The sequence below is a fragment of the Gracilinanus agilis genome, chromosome 1 (genome assembly GCF_016433145.1).
Source record: "Gracilinanus agilis isolate LMUSP501 chromosome 1, AgileGrace, whole genome shotgun sequence".
In the NCBI taxonomy this organism is placed as follows: Eukaryota; Metazoa; Chordata; class Mammalia; order Didelphimorphia; family Didelphidae; genus Gracilinanus; species Gracilinanus agilis.
In genome coordinates this window covers 704707528-704729150 of record NC_058130.1, presented here as the reverse complement: position 1 = coordinate 704729150, position 21623 = coordinate 704707528, and the positions used below count along the sequence as shown (strand labels likewise).

At 39.1% G+C, this 21623-nt stretch overlaps 1 protein-coding gene across 2 annotated transcripts in view; it reads left to right on the top strand.

Moving 5' to 3' along the window:
- Positions 1-21623, top strand: part of MROH1 (maestro heat like repeat family member 1) — a 156436-nt gene that overhangs the window by 57992 nt on the left and 76821 nt on the right. Inside the window, exons 14-24 of one of the 2 annotated variants that reach the window (XM_044669587.1) lie at positions 6243-6387; positions 6641-6681; positions 6982-7123; positions 7433-7485; positions 9910-10017; positions 13272-13391; positions 14588-14710; positions 18251-18397; positions 18636-18662; positions 20727-20849; positions 21264-21343. In XM_044669587.1, coding sequence (XP_044525522.1) covers positions 6243-6387; positions 6641-6681; positions 6982-7123; positions 7433-7485; positions 9910-10017; positions 13272-13391; positions 14588-14710; positions 18251-18397; positions 18636-18662; positions 20727-20849; positions 21264-21343 — 1109 coding nt within the window. Of the gene's footprint in view, positions 1-6242; positions 6388-6640; positions 6682-6981; positions 7124-7432; positions 7486-9879; positions 10018-13271; positions 13392-14587; positions 14711-18250; positions 18398-18635; positions 18663-20726; positions 20850-21263; positions 21344-21623 lie in introns of both variants that reach the window. The other variant, XM_044669577.1, reaches the window with a different exon arrangement.

The window sequence follows — 21623 nt, the reverse complement described above, 5'->3', positions numbered from 1 at the left end:
TAGTAATCATCAAAATAATCTGGCACTGGCTAAGAAACAGAGTGGTGGATCAAAGAAATAGATTAGGTACACAATACAAAATGGCCATAATAATTTAGTGTTAGATAATCCTAAAGATCCCAGCTTTTGAGAGAACTTACTGTTTGCCAAAAACTGCTGGGAAAACTGGAAAACAATATGGCAGAAACTAGGAATAGACCAACATCTCACACTGTGTACCAAGGTGAGGTCAAAATAGGAACATAATTTAGACATAAAGGGTGATGGCATAAGCAAATTGGAACACATTTTAGTTTCTATTTCTATGGCTAATGAAAGAATTTAGGATAAAATAAGAGAGCACTAAGAGATGTAAAGTGAATAATTTTAATTATATTAAATTTAAAAAGTTTTACCCAAACAAAAACAATGCCACCAAGATTAGAAGGAAAGCAGAAAGGTGGGGAATTTTTTTTAACAATATCTCTGATAAAAGCCTTATTTCTCATATATAGAGAACGAGTCAAATTTATGAGAATACAAGTTATTCCCCAATTGATGAGGATATGAGCCGCCAATTTTCAGACAAAGAACTCAAAGCTATCCAGTCATATGAAAAAATGCTCTAAATCACTGTTAATTAGGTAAATGCAAATAAAAACTATTCTAAGGTATCACCACATACTTATCAGATTAGTTAATATGACAGAAAAGGAAAATGATGAATGTTGGAGTGGATGTGGGAAAATTGAGCTATTAATTGCACTGTTGGTGGAGTTGTGAACTGATCTAACTATATTGGAGATCAACTTGAAACTATGCATAAAGGATTTTAAAATTGTGCATTCCTTTTGATCCAGCAGTATTTAAAAAAAACAAACAACTATGTCTATATCCCAAAGAGAAAAAAAAGAACCTATTTGAATAAAGATAATCTCTTTTTGTGGCAGCAAAGAATTGGAAATTGAGGGTATGCCCATCAGTTGGGTAAAGACTGAATAGGTTGTATTTGATTATGATGGAATATTATTGTGCTATAAGAAATGGTGAGTAGGAGGATTTCAGAAAAACATGAAAAGATTTGGATAAACTGATGCAGAGTGAAGTGTGTAGAACCAGGAGAACATTATACATATTACCTACAATATTGTATGATGATCACTGGTAAATGACTTCAGTGTTCTCAGCCATACAGAGATCCAGGACAATCCCAAATGACTCATGGTGAAAAATGCTATCCACTTCCAGAGAAAAAACTGATGGAGTCTGAATGGAGCAAAGCATACTGTTTTTCACTTTTTTTTTTTCTTGAATTTTCTTCCACAAAATGACTAATATAGCAGAAAGTTTTACATGGTTGCACAAGTATAACCTATATCAGATGGACTTGCTTTCTCAGGGAGGGAGGAATAGAAATAGAGAGAGATGCAGATTTGGAACTCAAAATTTTAAAAGAAGACTGCTAAAAATTGTTTTTACATGTAATGGGGGGATGTAAGTTAAAATTAATGGTTTGGCTAAATATATGAAAAGTATAAATCTTTTATTTGTAAAGTAGAGAAATACAAAAGGGTAAAAAAGACATTAATCTATCTAACTATTGTTCCAGTGCTTGGCTCAGCCAGGACTTGTCAACCTTCAATCAGAATTAAACTATCTCCAGAAGATAGGAAGGGAAAACCAGCTATCCACTCACCCAAGACAATGACTGGAGCTGAAGGTGACTCCTGAAGCCAATTTCCTTCTTGGAGTGACTCTCTTCTTGGAGTTCACTCTCTACTAACCTCCTTCACCATACTGCCTGCTTTTATGGTGGTTTCCTGTCCCTGCCCCTTTTCATGGGGGTCAACCACAGTTTCCAAATTGTCTGAGTTGTCACCTTTGGATTCACACCTTTCTGAGTGTGTAAACTCTTCTTCTCACCTAGCATCAAGTAAAGTGTGAACTCACTAAGTGGTTTTCAAGCTTCTCCCACCTAGTTCAAGTTTGTGTTGATTCAAAATTATTGCCAACCAAATCGTTAACTCTATCTAGGCAAAGAGAACAAAGGATTCCCTTTTCACAAGTGTGAACTCAAAGAGAACCAAGAATTCCCTTTTATAGGGAAAAATAAAATATTTTAAAAAAGAATTGAAATATCTGCTATCATTCTACCATCCAATCCTTTCTTTTAGTTGGGGGTTAAATGACTTGCTCAGGGTCACACAGCTAGGAAGTTTCTGAGATCAAATTTGAACCCAGGACCTCCTTTCTCTGGGCCTGACTTTCAACCCACTGAGCCACCCAGCTGCCCCCAGGAGAATTATTCTTTCTTTGGTTGGATGTCTCAGCCAAGTAGTGTAGACTATTGATTCATCAGACTCAATATAATAATTTATAATAAACAAGAGAATAATAATTAGAAAAGGATATGACACTCAATTAACATTTAACCCTGAATTCTTTAAGCAAATTTAAGCAAATTTTGAAAATAAAAATGGAAAATGGAGAACACAAATGGCACTGACACCAATGAAAATTATTTCATTGAGAAATTGAATAAATATCTACCAAGGAGGCCAAATGTAGTTAGAAAGTACATTAGTCAGGAATATTTTCTATACTTGCCAGAGGTTATACTGGCGTAGACTATAAATTTACCTATAAAATCTTATTAAGAAGGATGATGGTTGATTAAACCATGCTGGGGGTGGGAGTGGGGGGCGGAGAGGGGGCCGGGGCACTGCTCTTCCCTCTAGATGTCTTGACGTTGCATGACGTAGAACCTGTGGACTGTTCCTTGGCTTTCCCTTATTCTCATTATGTAATTAGTCCATCTTTTCCCAACATTTATTTATCTGAAGACAAACTTAAATGCAACTTCTCCTTTGCATTTCTTCTATTATTATATGTTTCAGTCTACATATTGCCTTCCAAATGCCTCTCTTTGACTGATTTTCAGACCTTTGGGTGATCTTCAACTTAATTTCTTTAGAGACCATGCTAATTAATGATTCATAGCCACACAACATCACCAGAAGGATTATTGTTTTTGTTTAGTCATTTTTTTCAGTCCTGTATAACTCTTCATAACCTGATTTAGTTTTTCTTATCAGAGGTACTGGAATGTTTTGCTATTTCCTTCTCTGAGTCATTTTACAGATGTGGAAACTGAAGTAAACGAGGTTAAGGGACTTGACCAGGATCGCACAGCTAGTAAATGTCTTACATCAGATTTGAGCTTAGGAAGATAAGTTTTCCTGAATTCAGGCCCAGCGCTCTATCCATTGGGCCACCTACCTATCCTACCTATTTTGATATGTATATCAAAAAAGAAAGTCTTTGTTTTAGGGAGAAGATTCTAGTAAACAAAAAAAAACCTGTAATTTTATGAATGGAATCCATTTTTCCTCCTGCTACATTCTGGGTTGAAATTATTCTTATATGTTTTGTCCAAGGAATATATATAGGAGACAGCTAGGTGGCTCAGTAGATTGAGAGCTAGACCTAAGAACAGGAGGTCCTGGGTTCAAATGTGACCTCAGATACTTCCTAGCTGTGTGACCCTGGGCAAGTCACTTAATCCCCATTGCCTAGCGCTTACCACTCTTCTACCTTGGAACTTGGTATTGATTCTAAGACAGAAGGTAATGACTTAGAAAAAAAAAATACGGATTGAAGGAAGGGTATTATGTGGGTTACCCATCTAATTCTTTCATAGTCTGGATAGTAGATATTCTTGATTCACTTGAATTTTCTTGTATGAAGAATTAGGCCAGATTTTTTAGCTGATTTTAGCATTTATTCAGCAATCTCTGCAGTATAGATTTCCTGAGTTGAGGAAAGGGAGAGAGAATTTGAAACCAAAAAATGAAATTGAATTAAGAATTTAAAATTAAAAAAAAGAATAAAAAATTCAATTATGTACATCTCTTAAAAAAAGATTATTTGCTTTATATAGCACTTTTCTCATTGAGATAGATAGATAATCTTTGGATGTAACTCAGATAATAGATTTTTTATTTTCTCTATGTGATCTTATCATCTCCTATGGCTTCAGCCAACATCTCTAAGCAGAAGACTCCCATATCTATATCCATTCCTTATCTCTCTTCTGAACTCCAGGTTCATATCTCCATCTGCCTTCTAGACCTCTTTTCCTGGATATCCAATAAGCATCTTTTTTTTTTAACCTTTACTTTCCATTTTAGAATCAATCTGTGTATTGGTTCTAAGGTAGAAGAGTGGTAAGGGCTAGGCAGTGGCAGTTAAGTGACTTGCCCAGGGTCACACAGCTGGGAAGTGTCTAAGGTTAGATTTTAACCTAGGACCTCCCATCTCTAGGCCTGACTCTCAATCCACTGAGCTACCCAGCTGCTCCCTCCAATAAGCATCTTAAACTCAATGTCCAAAATAAAAATTATCTTCTCTTCCCTAAATCCATCCCTCTTCCTAACTTTTAGAGAGCATTTTATTACAGAGCGAACCATTTAGGAGGATGAACAAGCAGTAAGATTAGAGTTACACAGTGTAATTACAGAAGCCTGCTTTTCACAAATAACATAAAAGCACTTAATGAATGCACAAATAACATAAAAGCACTTAATGAATGTACATAGTTAAGTAAAATGAATCCCCACACTAGCCATATCCAAAAATATGTCTCCTTCTGATCCTTCAACCCTCACTTCTCTTTCAAGAAAGTAGGTATAATGCTTCATTCATAAGCCCTGGAATCATGTTTAGTCATAACATTAATCAAAGTCTTTCAAAGTTATTTTTCTCTATAATGTTATCATGTACAAACTGTCCTCCTAGTTTTGCTCAGTTTACTCTGAATCATTTCATACAAACCTTTCTATTTTTTTCTGAGACAATTCCTTTTGTTGTTTCTTATACTATAATTTATTCAGCCGTTTCCCAGTTAATGGATACCTTTGTTTCCAGTTCTTTGCCACTACAAAAAGAGCTGCTATTTTTTTTGTACAGATGAATCCTTCCTCTCTTTCTTTGATCTCTTTGGAATGTATACATAAGCCTCCCATTGTAGAGCTGGATTAAGGGGAATACATGATATAGTAATTTTTGAGATATTGTTCCCAATTGCCTTCTGACATAGATGTATTAATTCAGAATGCTGCCATTAGGAGATGAATATGTCTGCTTTTTGCATTGCTTTAATTTACATTTCTCTGTTAGTGATTTGAAACAGTTTTCCAAATGCCTGTTGATACCCTGGATTTCTTCCTCTGAAAACTGTCTATTCATATCTTTTGACTGTTTATTCAATGGGGGAATAGCCCTTATTGAATCCGCAAATTGTTTACCATCTCTTGGAGGGAGGAAGGAAGGGAGACAGTTTGGATCTCTTAATTTCAGAAAATATTTGTTGAAAATTGAAATTACATGTAATTGGGAAAATAAAATATTAAAAAAATAAAATAAATTTGAATCAATTCTTTATATATCTTGGAAATGGAACCTTTTTTGCAAAGATTTTTTTTCCCCTAGTTACCTATTTCCTTTCTAATTTCATCTTCCCTGGTTTTATTTGTACAAAAGATTTTTTAATTTTATGAATGTTATCTCTTCCCCTATTCATAGCTATGAAAGATAATTTATTTCTTGCTTATCTAAGTTGTTTATAATGTATTCATTTATGTCTAAGTCACGTACTCCTTTTAAGTTTATCTTGGAATATAGTGTGAAATGTTGATCTATACTTAATTTCTGCCAGACTGATTTCCAGGATTCTGAGCAATTTTTGTTTGATATTAAATCCTTACCTAGTACTTGGGGACTTTGGATTTATCAAATAGCAAGTTACTAGGGTCATTTGCTTCTGTATGTTGTATAGCTAATCTACTTCACTGATTAATCTCTCTTTTTTAACCATTACTGAGCCATTTTAATGATTATTCCTTTTTCAGTATTCAATCTGGTACTTTTAGGCCCTCACTCTGCACCCCTGATTTTTTTCACTCCCTACCCTCGAGATTCATGGCCTTTTTTTCCCTCTCCAGATGAATTTCATAATAAGACGTATAAGTTTTATACTTCTATAAAGTAATGCTTAGTAATTTGCTATACTGATATAATTCCTGAGTCCTAGATAGTTGATACTGCTTATTTTTAAGGACTTTTCTGTTGATCACTGACCATAAATATTTCCAACTGTAATTACGAATATGCTCTAGATCTGTACATGTCAAATACAGAAGAGTATAACAGCCTACTTCTTTAGGAAGAATGTTGTATTACCTAGATATTCTGTCCCCATGCAGGTTCTTTGGCCATACCTTCTGGAGTTCCTAATCCCTGTCCAGTTCACTAATGCCTTGACACCACTCTGCAAGAGTCTTATGCATCTGGCAATGAAGAGGCAGGAGGAAGGGGAGAATTCATTCCTCATTCAGTATGATTCAAATGGTTTGTATCATTTATATTATCTGAACTCACAGAGTTACGCTGTTTATAAACTTTGGGTATATGGAATTGCAAGAGGAAGACTGATTTTTTTTTTTCTCCTGAGTGTGTGGGATGGGGAGGAAGGAAGGAAATAAACATTTATTAAGTTCTTATCTTGTGGCAGACAGGGTGCTAAGAACTGGGGATAGGGAGAAGATATTGGAGTTTTAATTAAGTGAATGTTTTTATGTTTTTTCCCTTTTTTTTTTTTTAGTAAACCTTCCCTCTCCCTTTGCTTTAACTACAAGACTCTTGGTAAGTGTTTGTGGCCTAACCTTAGAGCTTCCAAAGGAACTGGGCTATTTTCTTTGGAGAGGGTAGGGAGATTGACTTAGTGGACTCACTGCCTGGATCTCATCTGATTCTCAAGGAGATTGGGCTATGGAGAAAAATTTCCCTGTACCTCAGGGTTTCTCTTAATATTCTTCCAAGTTTTATTTGCCCCTGGACATGGTAGATTAGGATCCTAGCCATGTAAATTTGTGAGCATCCAATATTGGGCTCCTGCTCAGAGCCTTCAGTTTCTGGTTTTGATTTTCTTTCTCTTCTTCACAGATTGTGTCTTCCAACCCTTACCTTGGGGAGGGCAGAGGAGCAGCCTCTCTACGGCTACTGAATGTTTTGCATCTAAATATCCATCCACTGTTGGGTCAGCGGTGGAAGAAGACCATCCCCCCCTTAGTAAACTATCTAGAAGGTGAAGCTTCCATAGGTAGAGGGTGGCAAGGAAAAAATAGGGAAGGATCTGATAGTAAGGGAAGAATTATACCTGTTAAATGCAATGCCTATTTTTTTTATGAAATTTAGCTGAGTTCCTATAATGAGTATATCTTCAAATAGCATCTCATTACTCTAATTGGCATCTTGGTATTTGCCTATTGAATTCTGCTTTGATCTCCCTGGAGGGTATTAGGTGAGCTAGGGGCTGGGTGATTGGGGTCCTCCTTGTGTTTTTGAATGGCTGTGGTCAGTCTCATGGGCCAGTCTAACTGAATGATTATTTCAGAATTCAATGAAGAAACCCTGTCTCAGAAGGAATGGGAAGAAAAGCTGCTGATGGTAGGAAATGGGAAAGGATGCTTCATCTTTTCTGATGGAAAAACAGAGGGAGGAGATTGAAGCTTTAGTAGATAAACGGCTAAGAGGACAAAAAGAGGGAAGAGTCTGATAGTAAGGGGGAGAAATGTACTTGTTCAATGCAATACCTTTTTCTTATGAAGTTTAGCCGAGTTCCCATATGGACTATGTCCTCAGATAGCATCTCCATGCTCTAATTTGGTACCTTGGAATGATGGTTCTAAAATAAACCAAAGAACTTGCATGTGAACAGAGCACCCATGTGAAAGAAGAGCTTTTAAAAGCAATATGCTATAATAGAAAGAAACTCACATCTGGGAGTTAAGGGACCATAGTTTGAATTCTGACTTTATTTATTCATTTATTTATTCACTCATTCATCCATTCACTCATTCATTCATTCATTCATTTATTAAAACCCTTACCTTCTGTCTTGGAATCAATACTGTGTATAGGCTCCAAGGCAGAAGAGTGGTAAAGGTTGGCAATGGGGGTTAAGTGACTTGCCAAGAGTCACACAGCTAGGAAGTGTCTGAGGCCAGATTTGAACCTAGGACCTCCTGTCTCTAGGCCTGGCTTTCAATCAACTAAGCCACCCAGCTGTCCCCTCTGACTTTAATTCTTAGAAAAATTAGAAGTATGGCTGTGGGCAAGTTATTCAGCTTCTCTGAATCCGTTTCCTCATCCTTAGAATAAAAGTTAATAATGCTTCAACTAGACTTGTCATAAAGAAAGTGCTTTATAAACTTTAAAGTACTATGTGAGTTTTAGTTATGTGATAAATTAGCCAAGAAGAATTGTATAGCAGAGAAACCAAGTACCAGATGGTGATGGAGAGTAGCTATAGTGGCCAGACACCTAGGAATCTTTCCATAGGGGTTAGAGTTAGTAGGTCTGGGAAAAAGTTTGCTATCCCCTAATAGGGTAGATTGCTTTATTCCTTTACTTTTCCCTTAACTCTGCTAAATTGAGGGCCTATGCTAATTAGATCAGCTATTGGGAAGAAGTCAGGGCAAATTGGAGTCCTAGGGGAAGGAAATATAGTATACCAAATCCTTTCTTATAATGGAGATAAACATTCCAGGGGTCTAGAATTCCACCATCACCACCTCCAATTCTAGCTGACCTAAAATAGAGCCTGAGGTATACTCCTGGAGAGAGGCTAGCCTAATATGTCAGATTAATCTCATGATAAGGGGGCCATCAATTTAGGTTTCCATCTGGACCACTAACTTGCTCTATGACACTAGAGAAGTGGTTGCTTCTAGGAATCTACAGTTCCTGGTCCCTAAAGTATGTTATTAATTGCTAAACATTTATTACACATCTATGATATATACCAGGCACTATGCAGAGCCCTCTAAGAGATTTCCATCTAATGGTCAGATAGTACACAAATGGAAGCAGGAAGGGGGGTGGGGTGGAGGGGGACAAGAAAGGTTCTTGGAGACTTAGTGGAAAAATCGGAGAATTTCCAAAGTATTACAGCTAGGTGAGAAATGAGATACATAGAAGGTACCTGAAGAGATGAGTTTGCAGACGGCTGTATGGCTGCACTGGGCTATATAATGCTACTTTCTCCTATTTCTTCCTTGGTTTGCCAACTTGAAAATGCAACAAGCCTTCTTATGTGGTAGAGATCATATTGAAGCCAGCTCTGGCACTAGATGAGGTCCAGTTATGGGGATATGAAGAATGCAGTGAGGCAAGTTAGGATCTCATTCTGCAGCTCAATTTCTTGAAACTTTCCTGTTATTACATGAGGCTCCACCTATTGTTCAGAATTGGGCAGTTCCTGAGGCCCAGGTTGAGACTTGGTTTAGGAGGAATGACACTAACTTCCTGGTTTTTCCATGAATGGAAAAACTCCATCTCTCAACCCTGGGCATTTTCTCTGACTGTCTCCCATGCCTGGAACACTCTCCCTCTTTCACTCTGATTACTGACTTCCTTTAAGTTCCAATTAAAATCCCACCGTTACAGAAAGGTTATTAATTCTAGTGCTTTCCTTCTTTTAATATTCCCTATTTATCCCGTATATAGCTTCCTTTGTGTATATTTGTTTGCATGTTATCTCCTCCATTAGATTGTAAGCTCTTTGTGGGCAAGGGATGTTTTTTTCTTTTTGCAGCTCTAGAAGTTAGAACAGTGCCTAATGGTTAATAAATGGTTATTGATTGATTGCTGACCCAGTACTATCCTGCTGAGCATTTTCTAGCACCTCAGGAAGTCTAAAGATAGATATTCAGTAAAGCTCTTGTGACTATGGCAAATTCCCTGTGGTACAGAGCTTATGATATTAGCTACCATGTTTGGGTGTGGGAAGTGGTTTCTGAGACTGAACAGATATTCTGGTTTTACTGCTTTCCCAAGCAGCTTGCACTGGTGTCTATTATGTGTTTGCAGTTTCTCCGGGATACCCTTACTGTTGTGTCTGATAACACGTGGATTTGCCAGCTGAGCTTGGAGATGTGTAAACAGCTGAACTGCTATAATGGAACGCCTCTGGAGAAGGTCTGTTCTTGCTATTTGTAGTACACATACTGGGAAGACATGGGCTTTGAAACAAGTCAAAGCCCCTTGCTGGCTTTCCTCAGCCCACCTCCCTGACATTAGGGTAGAAGGGAAAGGACCATCTTACAAGAGAAGAGTCTGATAGAGTTCCCTGAGGTTAGGAAGACAGACTTGGAGCAGTGGACATAAGGTTTAGGATCCAAAGTACTTTCAATGATCCTAGCTCACAAGCCTGAGCCTGGTAAAATACCAACCAATCATATATTGACATTGATGATTTAACATGTGAAATCAATATGTTAGTGTCATTTGGCACTGGTTCTTGTTCAGTCACTAGACCCTTTCAGCTAACCTTCAATACAACTATGCTTCTAGGAAACAGACCTAGGGCTGAAATCTAGTCAATAGAAAAATCTACTGCTGTTCCCATGCTGTTGACTAGACCGCATTCCTTAAAACAGACCTGATGAAAACAACTTCTTTTGTTTCTTGCTGATTCAGATTTTTCTGCGTGGTCCTCCTATCCTGTACTTTTGTATAGTCTGAAACTTGACTGATTTTCTTATGGTACAGTGCAGGGTTTCATCCCAGTGATGACAATTTAAGATTCTCTCCAAGTCATGGGCCCTCCCTAGATCCTCACATTCCCAGGGAACCAGTTTCTTATTTGCATTGCCTTTAGGACCTTGTTTCTTTGGCCCAGGATTTCGTTCAGATGTGAGACTATAGCACAGGGCTGAGTTTAGTGCTGGAGATACAAATTTTAAATCTATCTGCATAGAGATGATCATTAAAGCCATGGGAATAGATAAGTTTACTAAGAAAGTATCTGGAGAGAACAAATGAGTATGGACAGAATTTGAGGATACCAATATTTAGAGTTGGGTCAGGAAGATAAACCATCAAAGGAGACCAAGAAAGAAGAACCAGAAAATAGTATCATATAAATCATATAAATAATAAAGAGAGAGTATCTGGTTCAGAATAGTCAACCAAATTAGTTGGAACAGAAACTTCATGAGATAGAGATTAGGGAAATGACCTGGGAATATTTAGCCTGGAGAAAAGAAGACTCAAGAGATATGATATTTACACATTTACATTCAGATATTTAAAGGTAATTATGTGGAAGACAGATTTGACTTGTTAATTTGGTTCCAAAAGGCAGAACTAGGTACAAATTACAAAGTGGCAAATTTAAGCTTAATGTTAGAGAAAACTTGAGGAGCTAGGTAGTGCATTGGATAAAGTGCTGGGTCAGGAGTCAGGAAAACTCATCTTCCCAAGTTCAAATCTGGCTTCAGACACCAGTTGTGTGACCCTGAGTGACCCGTTTGCCTCAGTTTCTTCATTTGTAAAATGAACTGGAGAAGTGAATAGCAAACCATTCCACTATCTTTATCAAAAAAATTGGGTCAGGAAGAGTTGGACAAAACTAAAAAGAACAACCACAATGGGAAAATTACCTAACAATTAGAGCTGTCTGAGAATGGGCTCATTGATTTAACATGTGAAATCAATATGTTAGTGTCATTTGGCACTGGTTTGTGAGTTTGTGGATTCCTCTTCCTTTTAAATCGGAGATCTAGGGCTTTATACTTGAGTTTCCTGTCAGGCATAGGTTAAACAGATTATATCTGTGGTCCCTGAGTCAAAGGAACAGCAAGGAGCCATGGTAAAGGGTTGGAACAGAGGGTCTGGATGGCAAGTTTTGATTGAATAAAGTAGCTAAGTGATTGTCTTAAAAACCACAGAAAAGTCAATGATAATGAAGACTGAGAAAAGGCCATTGAATTGAAGAAAAGTCACCTGATCTTTGAAGGAGGTTCAGTTGAGTAGAAAGGAGGGAAACCATATTGCAGGAGTAGATTTGGGGTAGATTCCAATAAAAATGGCAATGCTTTTGAGCAGTGGCTTTTTGAGAAAGATTCATCTGTCTTCCTGAGTTCAAGTTCTAATGAGGGGCTGTCAATCCTGGAGGTTCCTGACTCCCTGGCTTTCTGTGGATTGAAAAGGAAACTAATTTCCTTTTTGGAGCCAGACCTCAATTAATTAGAATGGCATGATTTGCATGAGTCACTAACATGGTGCAAATTGTGAGAGTAAGGAAGTTTGATACCAGATTGTATGATGTAGCCCTGGACCCTGAGTGGGAAGGAGAAGGTCTTTGCGGTGAAAGATTATTTCTCTCAGTGTTTGGTATGCTCCTCTTTTTGAACATAGACACCAGTTAGGAGCTTTCCAAATTAAGGCAGAGGCTGTGGAGAAGCAGAAGAGAAGGGATAAAGTTAAACAAGGCTGAAAAGGCAGGCTTATGGTTTAGATAGCTGAGTAAATGTGTTTATTTTGTATTGTTTGTGTACTTGTCATTTACCATGAGTATAATGTAAACTTACTAAAGGCCAGGATTTCTCTGTTTTTGCCTTTGTTTTCCATTGTCTAGCACAGTGACTAGGTACATAATAAATGCTTGTTGAAGAGGCACACCAGGCAGAGATACAAATGGAATGTGTTCCTGGCATGATTTCACAGGCATATATTGACTGTGTAAATGCATAACAGGGAAATAGTAGACTATAGATGATATCAGGGCATAGCAGTCCAGTTTTGTAGGAATGTAGAAAGTTTGAATTAGAAGTATGAGACTAGAAGAGTAGATTGGAGACAGATTTTGTGGAGAGCCTTGAATACTAAGATAAACGAGATTGTATTTTATTATTTTATTGTTTACTCTAGTACTTCTAACACTCATCTTGAGTAGTCTGCTGGTGTTGTCATCTTTATATATATATATATATATATACATATATATATATTTAAGTCTAATAATTTAGTTGGCAAATTCCTTATGATTTCTTTAGAAAACTCCTCTTTAAATAGACCTCATGATCTTGAGAAACTGATTGGATTTTTCCAGTGTGGCTGTATAGCAGGCAGTTGGAGATCTGGGACTGGGGCATAGGGGAGGAATTAGAAATGAGTCATCTGCAAATGGGGGTTCATTGAAGGCACTGGAGGGAATGAGATCACCAGTGGAAAAACTAGAGAGAAGAGAGCTTCACCTGTTACTACAGACTTCATGCTATAGCTGCAATTTCCTTCAGGCATTCATTTATAAGGACAAGGAAAAAAATAACAGGGTAAGGTTTAGGTAACACAAATAATTTTAGTTAGTACAGAACAAGGGACTTAACACTTGCTAATCTATTCTTTTCAATTAATATCTATAAGCAAATCTCATGGTTTTTTTCCAGAACTTCCTGTATAAATGCATAGGAACTACATTGGGAGCTGCTTCAAATAAGGAAATAGTGAGAAAACATCTTCAGGAACTTCTTGAGACAGCACGGTACCAAGAGGAAGCTGAAAGGGAGGTGCTGGGACTTTTTCTTTTTTTAAGTTTTTAGAAGCCAAAAGTATTTATGTCTGGGCTAGCCCTTGTGTTATCCTTGTTATTTGTATATTTATTCCCCATACTCCCTTGTTATTTGTGTATTTATTCCCCATATTCCCCCTCAAGATTGTCTGTGTTAAAATTAAAGATGATCAGCATACTCCCTTTCCACCCTAATTATATTGATTTGATGTTCTCATATTTTAAGTAACAAATTTCATTGTCCTGTCCTCAGGCTCAAATTCTTTTAAAATCTCCTATCATTACTTCTCCCTAACCCCTTCTCATGTCTTTCAGAATTGTTAGTCTGCTAGATAAACAGATGAGGAAACTGAGTGGCATTATGAATTAGAAAATTTGCAGGGGGCAGCTGAGTAGGTCATTGTATTGAGAGCCAGACCTAGAGACAGGTCCTAGGTTCAAATCTGGCCTCAGACACTTCCTAGCTGTGTGACCCTGGGCAAGTCACTTAACTCCCATTGCCTAGCCCTTACCACTCTTTTGCCTTGGAACCAATACATAGTATTGATTCTAAGGCAGAAAGTAAGGGTTAAAAAAATTTGCAGGATTTGAATCACTCAGTGCTTTACCTTACCTCTGAACTAGTATGATCAGAGGATAACCTTACTTTTCTTCATTTACTGAATAATTCATGATTTTCCTTCCATTATTTCAAAAAGAGATAAGACTCTTTCCCAGGCTATAGAACCTACATAGAGAGGAAGTATATACTTTATAACTGAATCAGCCTCAGGGTAGAGGATACATAGCTAATCCATGTTTTCCTCTTCTACCTCTTTGGTTAGATGCCTTCAGGGCAAGTGTGTCTAGTTCTTGTAAATCCCATTCTTTTCAAGCTCATGGGTATCTAAGTGAGCAGCTGAGATGAGAGTTGGAGAGCTATTCCTGATCATTGCTATTATTGTTTTTCCTTTGGAGAAGCTGCTTACAGAGGATACCTTGTTTTATAGACTGCATTCCCAAGCTTTCAGAAGGGTTATTCAGTCTTGAATGAAGTATTATATTGACTGGTATAAAGAAGATGGTAAAAAGTCCCAGAAGTCCTCAGTGGAGAGGCCAAAAGGAATGGTTTCAAGATTAGTCAGTTTGAACAGAAAGCCTGGGCTGGAACATAAAACACTTTTCCCTCCTGACTGTATGTATGTACATCCTTAGGGCCTGGCTTGCAGCTTTGGGATTTGTGCTATTAATCACCTAGATGATACCCTGGCAAAGCTGGAGGACTTTGTGAAATCAGACATCTTCAGGAAATCTGTGGGCATATTTAACATTTTTAAGGTATGGAGTTAATTTTCAGAAGGTGACTTAGGAGAAGAAGACTTGTTCTACTCCCCTTGGCCTTGGGCCCCTGAATCCCGTTGTGTTCCCAGATCTTCTCCTTATGGTATGATACTGTTGTGGACCAACCTTTTTGCCTCATTAACATTCATGATGCACATTTTGTCCCCTTTTCACATCTGGGGAAACTGATGCCCAAAGAATCAGAGATGGTAAGTGACTAGTTCAAGCAGTTGAAATAGATTGAGATTTAAGCACTCACTGAATAGATTGATGAAATAGGCTAAACTAGAGGTACTGCAGGAGACAGCAATGCTTTTGTGGTATCATCCAAACCCTTCTGGTTTGATTAGAATATAGCAGTGGTTCCCAAACTTTTTTGGCCTACCGCCCCCTTTCCAGAAAAAATATTACTTAGCCCCATGGAAATTAATTTTTTTTTAATTTTAATAGCAATTAATAGGAAAGATAAATGCACCTGTGGCCATCTCTGCCCCCCTGGATCGCTGCAGCACCCACCAGGGGGCGGTGATGCCCACTTTGGGAATCACTGGAATATAGCATATAAATTATCTTCCTTGATGGGCAATAGGTTTAACTCTTTTCCATGACTTCTAATAATCTGAGAAGAAAGTAGTAAGGGAGTAGAATGCCCCTACTAGGGACAATACCCCAGACAGTAGACTTTTCCTAAAAATATCTACTTCCACTGAGAAGATGCTCATCAGTTGTTGTCTTTAGGACTCCTGTCCTTGCTTACAGTGTTGGAATTGCTAGGTGAGGATCTCTTAAGCTGCCAAAAACCCTTCCTAAGGTCTTTCTTTATTATCCTACTAAGGCCCCTGGGCAGTCTTGGCTCGGGAATTGGCCACCAGAGTTTGGTGGCCAAAAGGAACTTTGTTCTTAAATTAGCTTTAGTGGTATTTAGTATTAAACCATATTAATGTCACTATTTCAACCCCAAAGGACAGACAATTCAGCACTTAAGCTGAGTCAGAAGTCCCAGCAGGAATCAGACCCCACCGACAAGTAATGGACTGGTTTCTCAGATGAAACTCTTCCAGTGTTTTACCTTTTAATTAGAAACTTCCTGCTTCCTCATGCCTTAAAGCTCAGAGAATCTTAGTGATCATTTAAATCAGAGGTTCTTATCTGGGATCTGTGAATTTGTTTTAAAAATATTTTGACAACTGTAATTAAATCTAATTTGTTTCCTTTGTGATCCTGTGTGTTTTACGCATTTGAAAACATGATGCTGTGAAAGGATCCCTAGGCTTTGCCAAACTAATTACCAAAGGAGTCTACACTAAAAAGAAAAAAGTTAAGAATCCCTGGTCTAGTTCAACCATTTAATTTCAGAGATGAGGACACAGGACCTACAAAGGGAGCCTGGCTTTCTTAACATAAGAAGTAGTGAATGTAGAGATAGGCTTCCTGACTTTTAGTTTCATTCTTTTCCTACTACCTCACACTGCTTCTGAGATAATGATTTGCTGTCTTGCTTTGCCCAACAGCTATGATATAGTTTTCTTGCTATTCTTATTCTCTACTATATCCTTTTTGCTTACCTTTTCATATTTCTCTTGATTTTTGTGTTTGGATATCAAACTTTCCACTTAGTTCTGGTCTTTTTTTTTTTCAAATGCTTGGAATCTTCTATTTTGTTGAATGCCCATACTTTCCCCTGGAAGTATATGGTCAGTTTTGATGGGTAGGTAATCCTTGGTTGTAGACCCAATTCTCTTGCCTTTCTGAATATCATCATATTCCAAGCCTTGTGGTCTTTTAATGTGGAGGCTGCCAGATCCTGTGTAATCCTGATTGGTGCTCCTTGATATCTGAATTGTTTCTTTCTGGCTTCTTGTAATATTTTCTCCTTAACTTGGAAACTCTTGAATTTGGCAATTATATTCCTGGGGGTTTTTTATACTAAATTTGAGGATTTAGTATAGAGGGTGATCTATGGGCTCTTTCAATGTATATTTTGCCCTCTTGTTGAAGAACATCAGGGCAGTTTTCTTCGATGATTTCTTGTAGTATGATGTCAAGATTCATGTTTGTTTCTGATTTTTCAGGAAGACCAATGATTCTTAGATTGTCTCTTCTAGACCTTTTTACTTGGTCAGTCATTTTCTCAGTGAGATATTTCATGTTTCCTACTTTGTCAGTCTTTTGACTTTGCTTTATTAATTCTCGCTGTCTTGCAAGATCATTGGCTTCTACTTGCCCAATTCTGGTCTTTAAAGACTAGTTTTCTACTATAATATTTTGATTTTCCTTTTCTGTTTGGTTTATCTTGTTTTTCATAGTTTCCAGCTGTTTAATTTTGGTCTCCAGTTTGCTTATCATTTCATTTGATTTTGGGGCTTCTTTCTCCAATTGGGAGTTTCTGTCTTTTAAACTGCTCATTTCTTTTTGAGCTGTTTCCCACTTTTCTTGCCAAATCTCTTCCACCTTTCTCATGATCTCAGACTTGAACTCTTCAAGAGCTTGTGACCAATTTCCATTTTTTGGGAAGATTTGGATGTGTTTACTTGTTTGTCCTCCTCTGCTGTCTCCTCTATGGTCTAGATTTTTTTCTCTGTAAAAATTATCCAAGGTCAGTGCCTTTCTCTTGTTCTCTGGTGGTTGAAGATTGTAGTTCTTGGGCTTTGCTTGCCATCACTATGCTGGTTTTTCCTTCCCAACCAGAAGTCTGAGTGAGGAGGGCAGGCTCTCTGTGTATGGGGCTATGGAGCAGTTTTTGCCTGAGGTTACTTTTCGAGTCTCAACGAGGCTTCTACTGTCTGCTGTTCTTCTCCTCTCAGTTCTATCTCTGTGCCCAAGCTCCGCACTCTTTAGCTTCCTGGGGTCTCAAGTCTAGCTGCTCTCAGGGGCAAACCCCTAGTGGTCCCAGTCAGCTGCCAAGAACCTAGAGATTGCCCCACACTACCTCTATTTCTGCCATGCTGGCTCTGACTCTGGCATGGTAGGTGGGGTGGGGGAGGTTGATCAGCTTGCATTTTGGTGGGAGCTATTTCACCCCCTTATAGCATGGAAATGCCCAAATCCCACGTACCTTCGATGCTGCACCCTACTGTGGAGTGTCTTCATTCATCTGGATTTTGTTTTTTTGTCCTTTTGAGGTATCATGTATGGGTCAGTGGTGAGGAGAATAAGAGTCCTGCTACTACCCTGCAGCCATCTTAACTCAGAAGTCTCTATTATATCCTTTTTGAAGCAAAATGGGGCAGATCCTTTTTGTAATTTTATTCTTCCTCCCTTAGATCTCCCAGGCCCATATTCCTCACTTTACTTTTTAGACCTTAGTCCTTTGACAGAGACCTCTTGTCCATCAGGGTTTAGTTAGGGTAGATTCCTCCTAAAAAGGAAATTCACTTTACACTGTCCCAGTAACATTTGAATTGGCCTACTAGAAAACAACTCCTCTTTTTCCCATCTTTTCCTTCTTTGAGTGGTTTATGGGAATTGGGAACTGCACTGAGGAAATGGAACAGTAGATAAGAATCCCCAGTGTTGATCTTTCCTCTGTCTTGGCAGGACCGCAGTGATACTGAAGTGGACAAAGTCAAAAGCACACTGATTCTGTGCTATGGGCATGTGGCTATGCGTGCTCCTCAGGAGCTGGTGTTGGCTAGGATCGAGTCTGACATACTCAGGAACGTCTTCCAGTACTTCAACACCAAGGTGGGGAGCTGGACAGCTTTTGCCCAGGGCACGGGGAGTTAGTAGGAGGGTATCAGCCTGGAAGTTGATTCCTGTCAACAACTGGCCCATCACAAAGCCCTGGCTAGTCTAGAGATGGGCCAGGTGAGACTTAGCAGGGCAGGGGGATAGATATGATGAGAACTCTAGGCACTTAAGTGTTTGCTCATACTACAGTTGCTCATTTTAATTTTTTGTTTTACTTTTTTTTGTTGTTCAGGTTCTGGGAATAAAGGTAGAAACTAAGGTACAGTGTTGAGGAATTAAAACTGAATTCTTTATTCTTCCTTTGCTATTTCTGTCTTTTCCTCTATACTTTGTAATGAGCATCAGGGTGGAACGCTCTAAGGGAAAACTTCCTGGATGGGTCCCTGTGTTCAGAAGGAGGAAATTGAACTTTTGAGGAAACTCTGTCCATACATCTCACCCTACCCATTCCCCACCCTAACTAACCCTTTCTTACTAGGCCTCTCTAAAGCTGGTGCTGGCTGGAATCTATGGAGTATGTATGGGGGGTGGGCCCACAAACTTCCTGCCCTATAAATATTCATACATGCTTCAGTGATATGTGTGCAGTCTCCTTTGTTGGCCAGGCTTGTCCTGAGTCCTCCTACTCCGTGCTCATCCCTATATATACCTATCATTCAGGGTCAACAAGCCAGAGAGAGAGACAGGATGCTGTCTCACCTCTAGCTTTGCTCCCCACTGCTTGTTTAGTGCCAGATTCCCCGATCCCCAAAAGAACTTCTTAGAATCAGCTGAAAAAGGCAGTTCAGGCTATCCTTGGATTCCTACATCAGGCCCAAGGAGCCTTACTTTTCCCAACTTCACTAATGTGTTTCCCTTCTGGATTTGTGTTGGCACTAGCCTGACAAGAAAGGGCTTCTATAAAATGACTGGAGTCCCCTTTCTTTGGGACAGTTGAGCCATTTTCTCTGAGAACAGACCAAGCCGCCTGGCTCCTGCACCTTTGTTTCTGTACTTCCTAGGGGATGCGTAGTGGTTGGAGCAAACCTAATGGATATAATTAGGTAATGACACCTGGGGGAATGGGACGGTAAAGGCAGGGACATAAATTGGGATTGATGTCTCTGTTCACTCATTTCATAGACTCCTATAATGTCAGAACTGGCAGACATTTTAGAGATCCCCTAGTTCATCTGTATTATTTGTCAGAGGAGGACTCTATAATTCATGGTATTGCTGGACAAACCTCCCACTAACCTCCCACCTCCCTCCCCAAAGAAAACCACTTGTTGAACAGCTCTTTTTAGTGTTGACTGGAATCTTCTTGTCCTACTCAGTAATCCTACATATTGGGTAGGTTTCTACTGAACAAGGTCTCCTGGACACTAGGAAGGATAGGTACTGGCTCCATCCTATTTGTGGGATCTTGGGAGACTTTTTCTAAATCTACCCTATTAGCTTTTCTCCCCTTCTCACTATCTCTAGGTAGAAGTGCTGACAAGGAGTGTAAATTCCCAACTTCTCCATTTAGGGAATTACATTTTACTCTTCTTAATTCCCTTTATTAGAGACTGATTGTATATGTGTCAAAACATGACCTTCTTGGTAAATGGACATGTGATGTATTACTAATGCCTTGACCTGGAATTACATACTTACAGAAAGGTTTAAGTAGTAACAATGGTAACAATGATACCTTGTCACAGGCAAAGATAGACTCTTTCCTCAAGGGCTCAGGCAACGATCTTCAGATTAGGACAGGATTGGACCTCATAAAGTATATGGCCCTTGGGTTTAAGGATAATGAGTCCTAGCAGAGTTGAGTATCTTTGGATACAGGGAATAAATCACTTGTCCTTTTGGGCTCTGTTCGGAGCAGGACCAGACCTTCAAGATAACCAACTGCAGTAGAGGAGGAAAGAGAAAGCTACTTCCCTTTCCAAAAGAAGTAAAGAATATTTCTGCCTCTAAGGTGGAAAAAGCCATTGTTCAGCCCTTTGGTAGTAGTCAGCAGCATGGAATGATGGGGGCCACTTATGCTAGATCCTGAACTTAAGCCTTATTTATTTGGGTATATTATACTCCATTTCAAGAGATTCAGGAATATTGCTCCCAGTCTTGGGGACCTCAAGCATTCTGTTTTTAGCCTTAGAATACTTCAGACACTGAGCAGAGAGCTGAGGCCTCTTGTCCTTAGATTCCTTTGTCAGAAGATTGCACTTGTCCCACCTGATTTAGGCTTGTGTGATTGCCAGTTTTGATGGTGGTAACTGGCTCTGGCAGGCCTTCTGGCTGTTCCTTAGTGCCCATGTCCAACCTTTTTTCCTGGGATGTTTGTCATCAGGACCTAACCTTGAAGCTGTGCCTCATTCGGAGTATCTGCATGATCAGCCAAGCCATCTGTAACAGTGTTCAGTCTTCTTCCTTCGTCTTCTCTCAGAAAGCAGAGCTGGTGACTCAAATGATGGTGAGGCAGAACCAAGCTGGAACTTTCCTTCACCTTAGGGATGAAAGGGTTTTTCATAGGGGGTTCTGGGAAGCCCAAGACTCCAAGGTGGTTTTGGTTGGCAGTGGGCATTCATAGGGATTATGTTGTAGTACCAGAGAGCCTCTTGTTGGATTTTGGAGGACCTACATAAGATCCAACCAGTTATTGGGAAGTATGCTTGGGGTTCATTGGGAGGGCCTGTGAATTAAGATTGAGAGACTTAGGAATTGGGAGGAAAGATTTGAAATGTACATGTAGGAGGGACCTTCCACATCAAGGGATTTGCCTCCATAGAGGAGAAAGAAGTCTTCTAAGAAGGTGGGCTATGGGTAGCAAAAGAAAAGCCCTGATACAGACAAGTGCTAAGGGATAGTTCTGGATTTCTTTGCTTAGGAATTTATCAGAGCAGAGCCCATGGACTTTCTGAAGACAGCAATACGCAAGAGAGCCATGATTGCCTGCACTTACTTATCGTATCCTTTCTCGTCACTGGAAAAGACCTAGATTGTATGTTAGATCTGACTGAGCTGGGGAGAATGCCTGCTGAGTCAGGTGATATTAGGAGGCTGTTGCAGCATTCACCAGTTGACTTTAGAGCTAGGGGTACATCTGTCCTCGGGGCCCATAGCCCTTTCATAGTGAGGTGAAATCAGATGCCATTACCGAAAGGGTCTTCCTCCTGCCATAGGTCTCTCTGTTTAGTTTTTGTCTCTCTTTGCCTTCCTTCTTTCAGCTGTGCTCCTTTGGGCACTG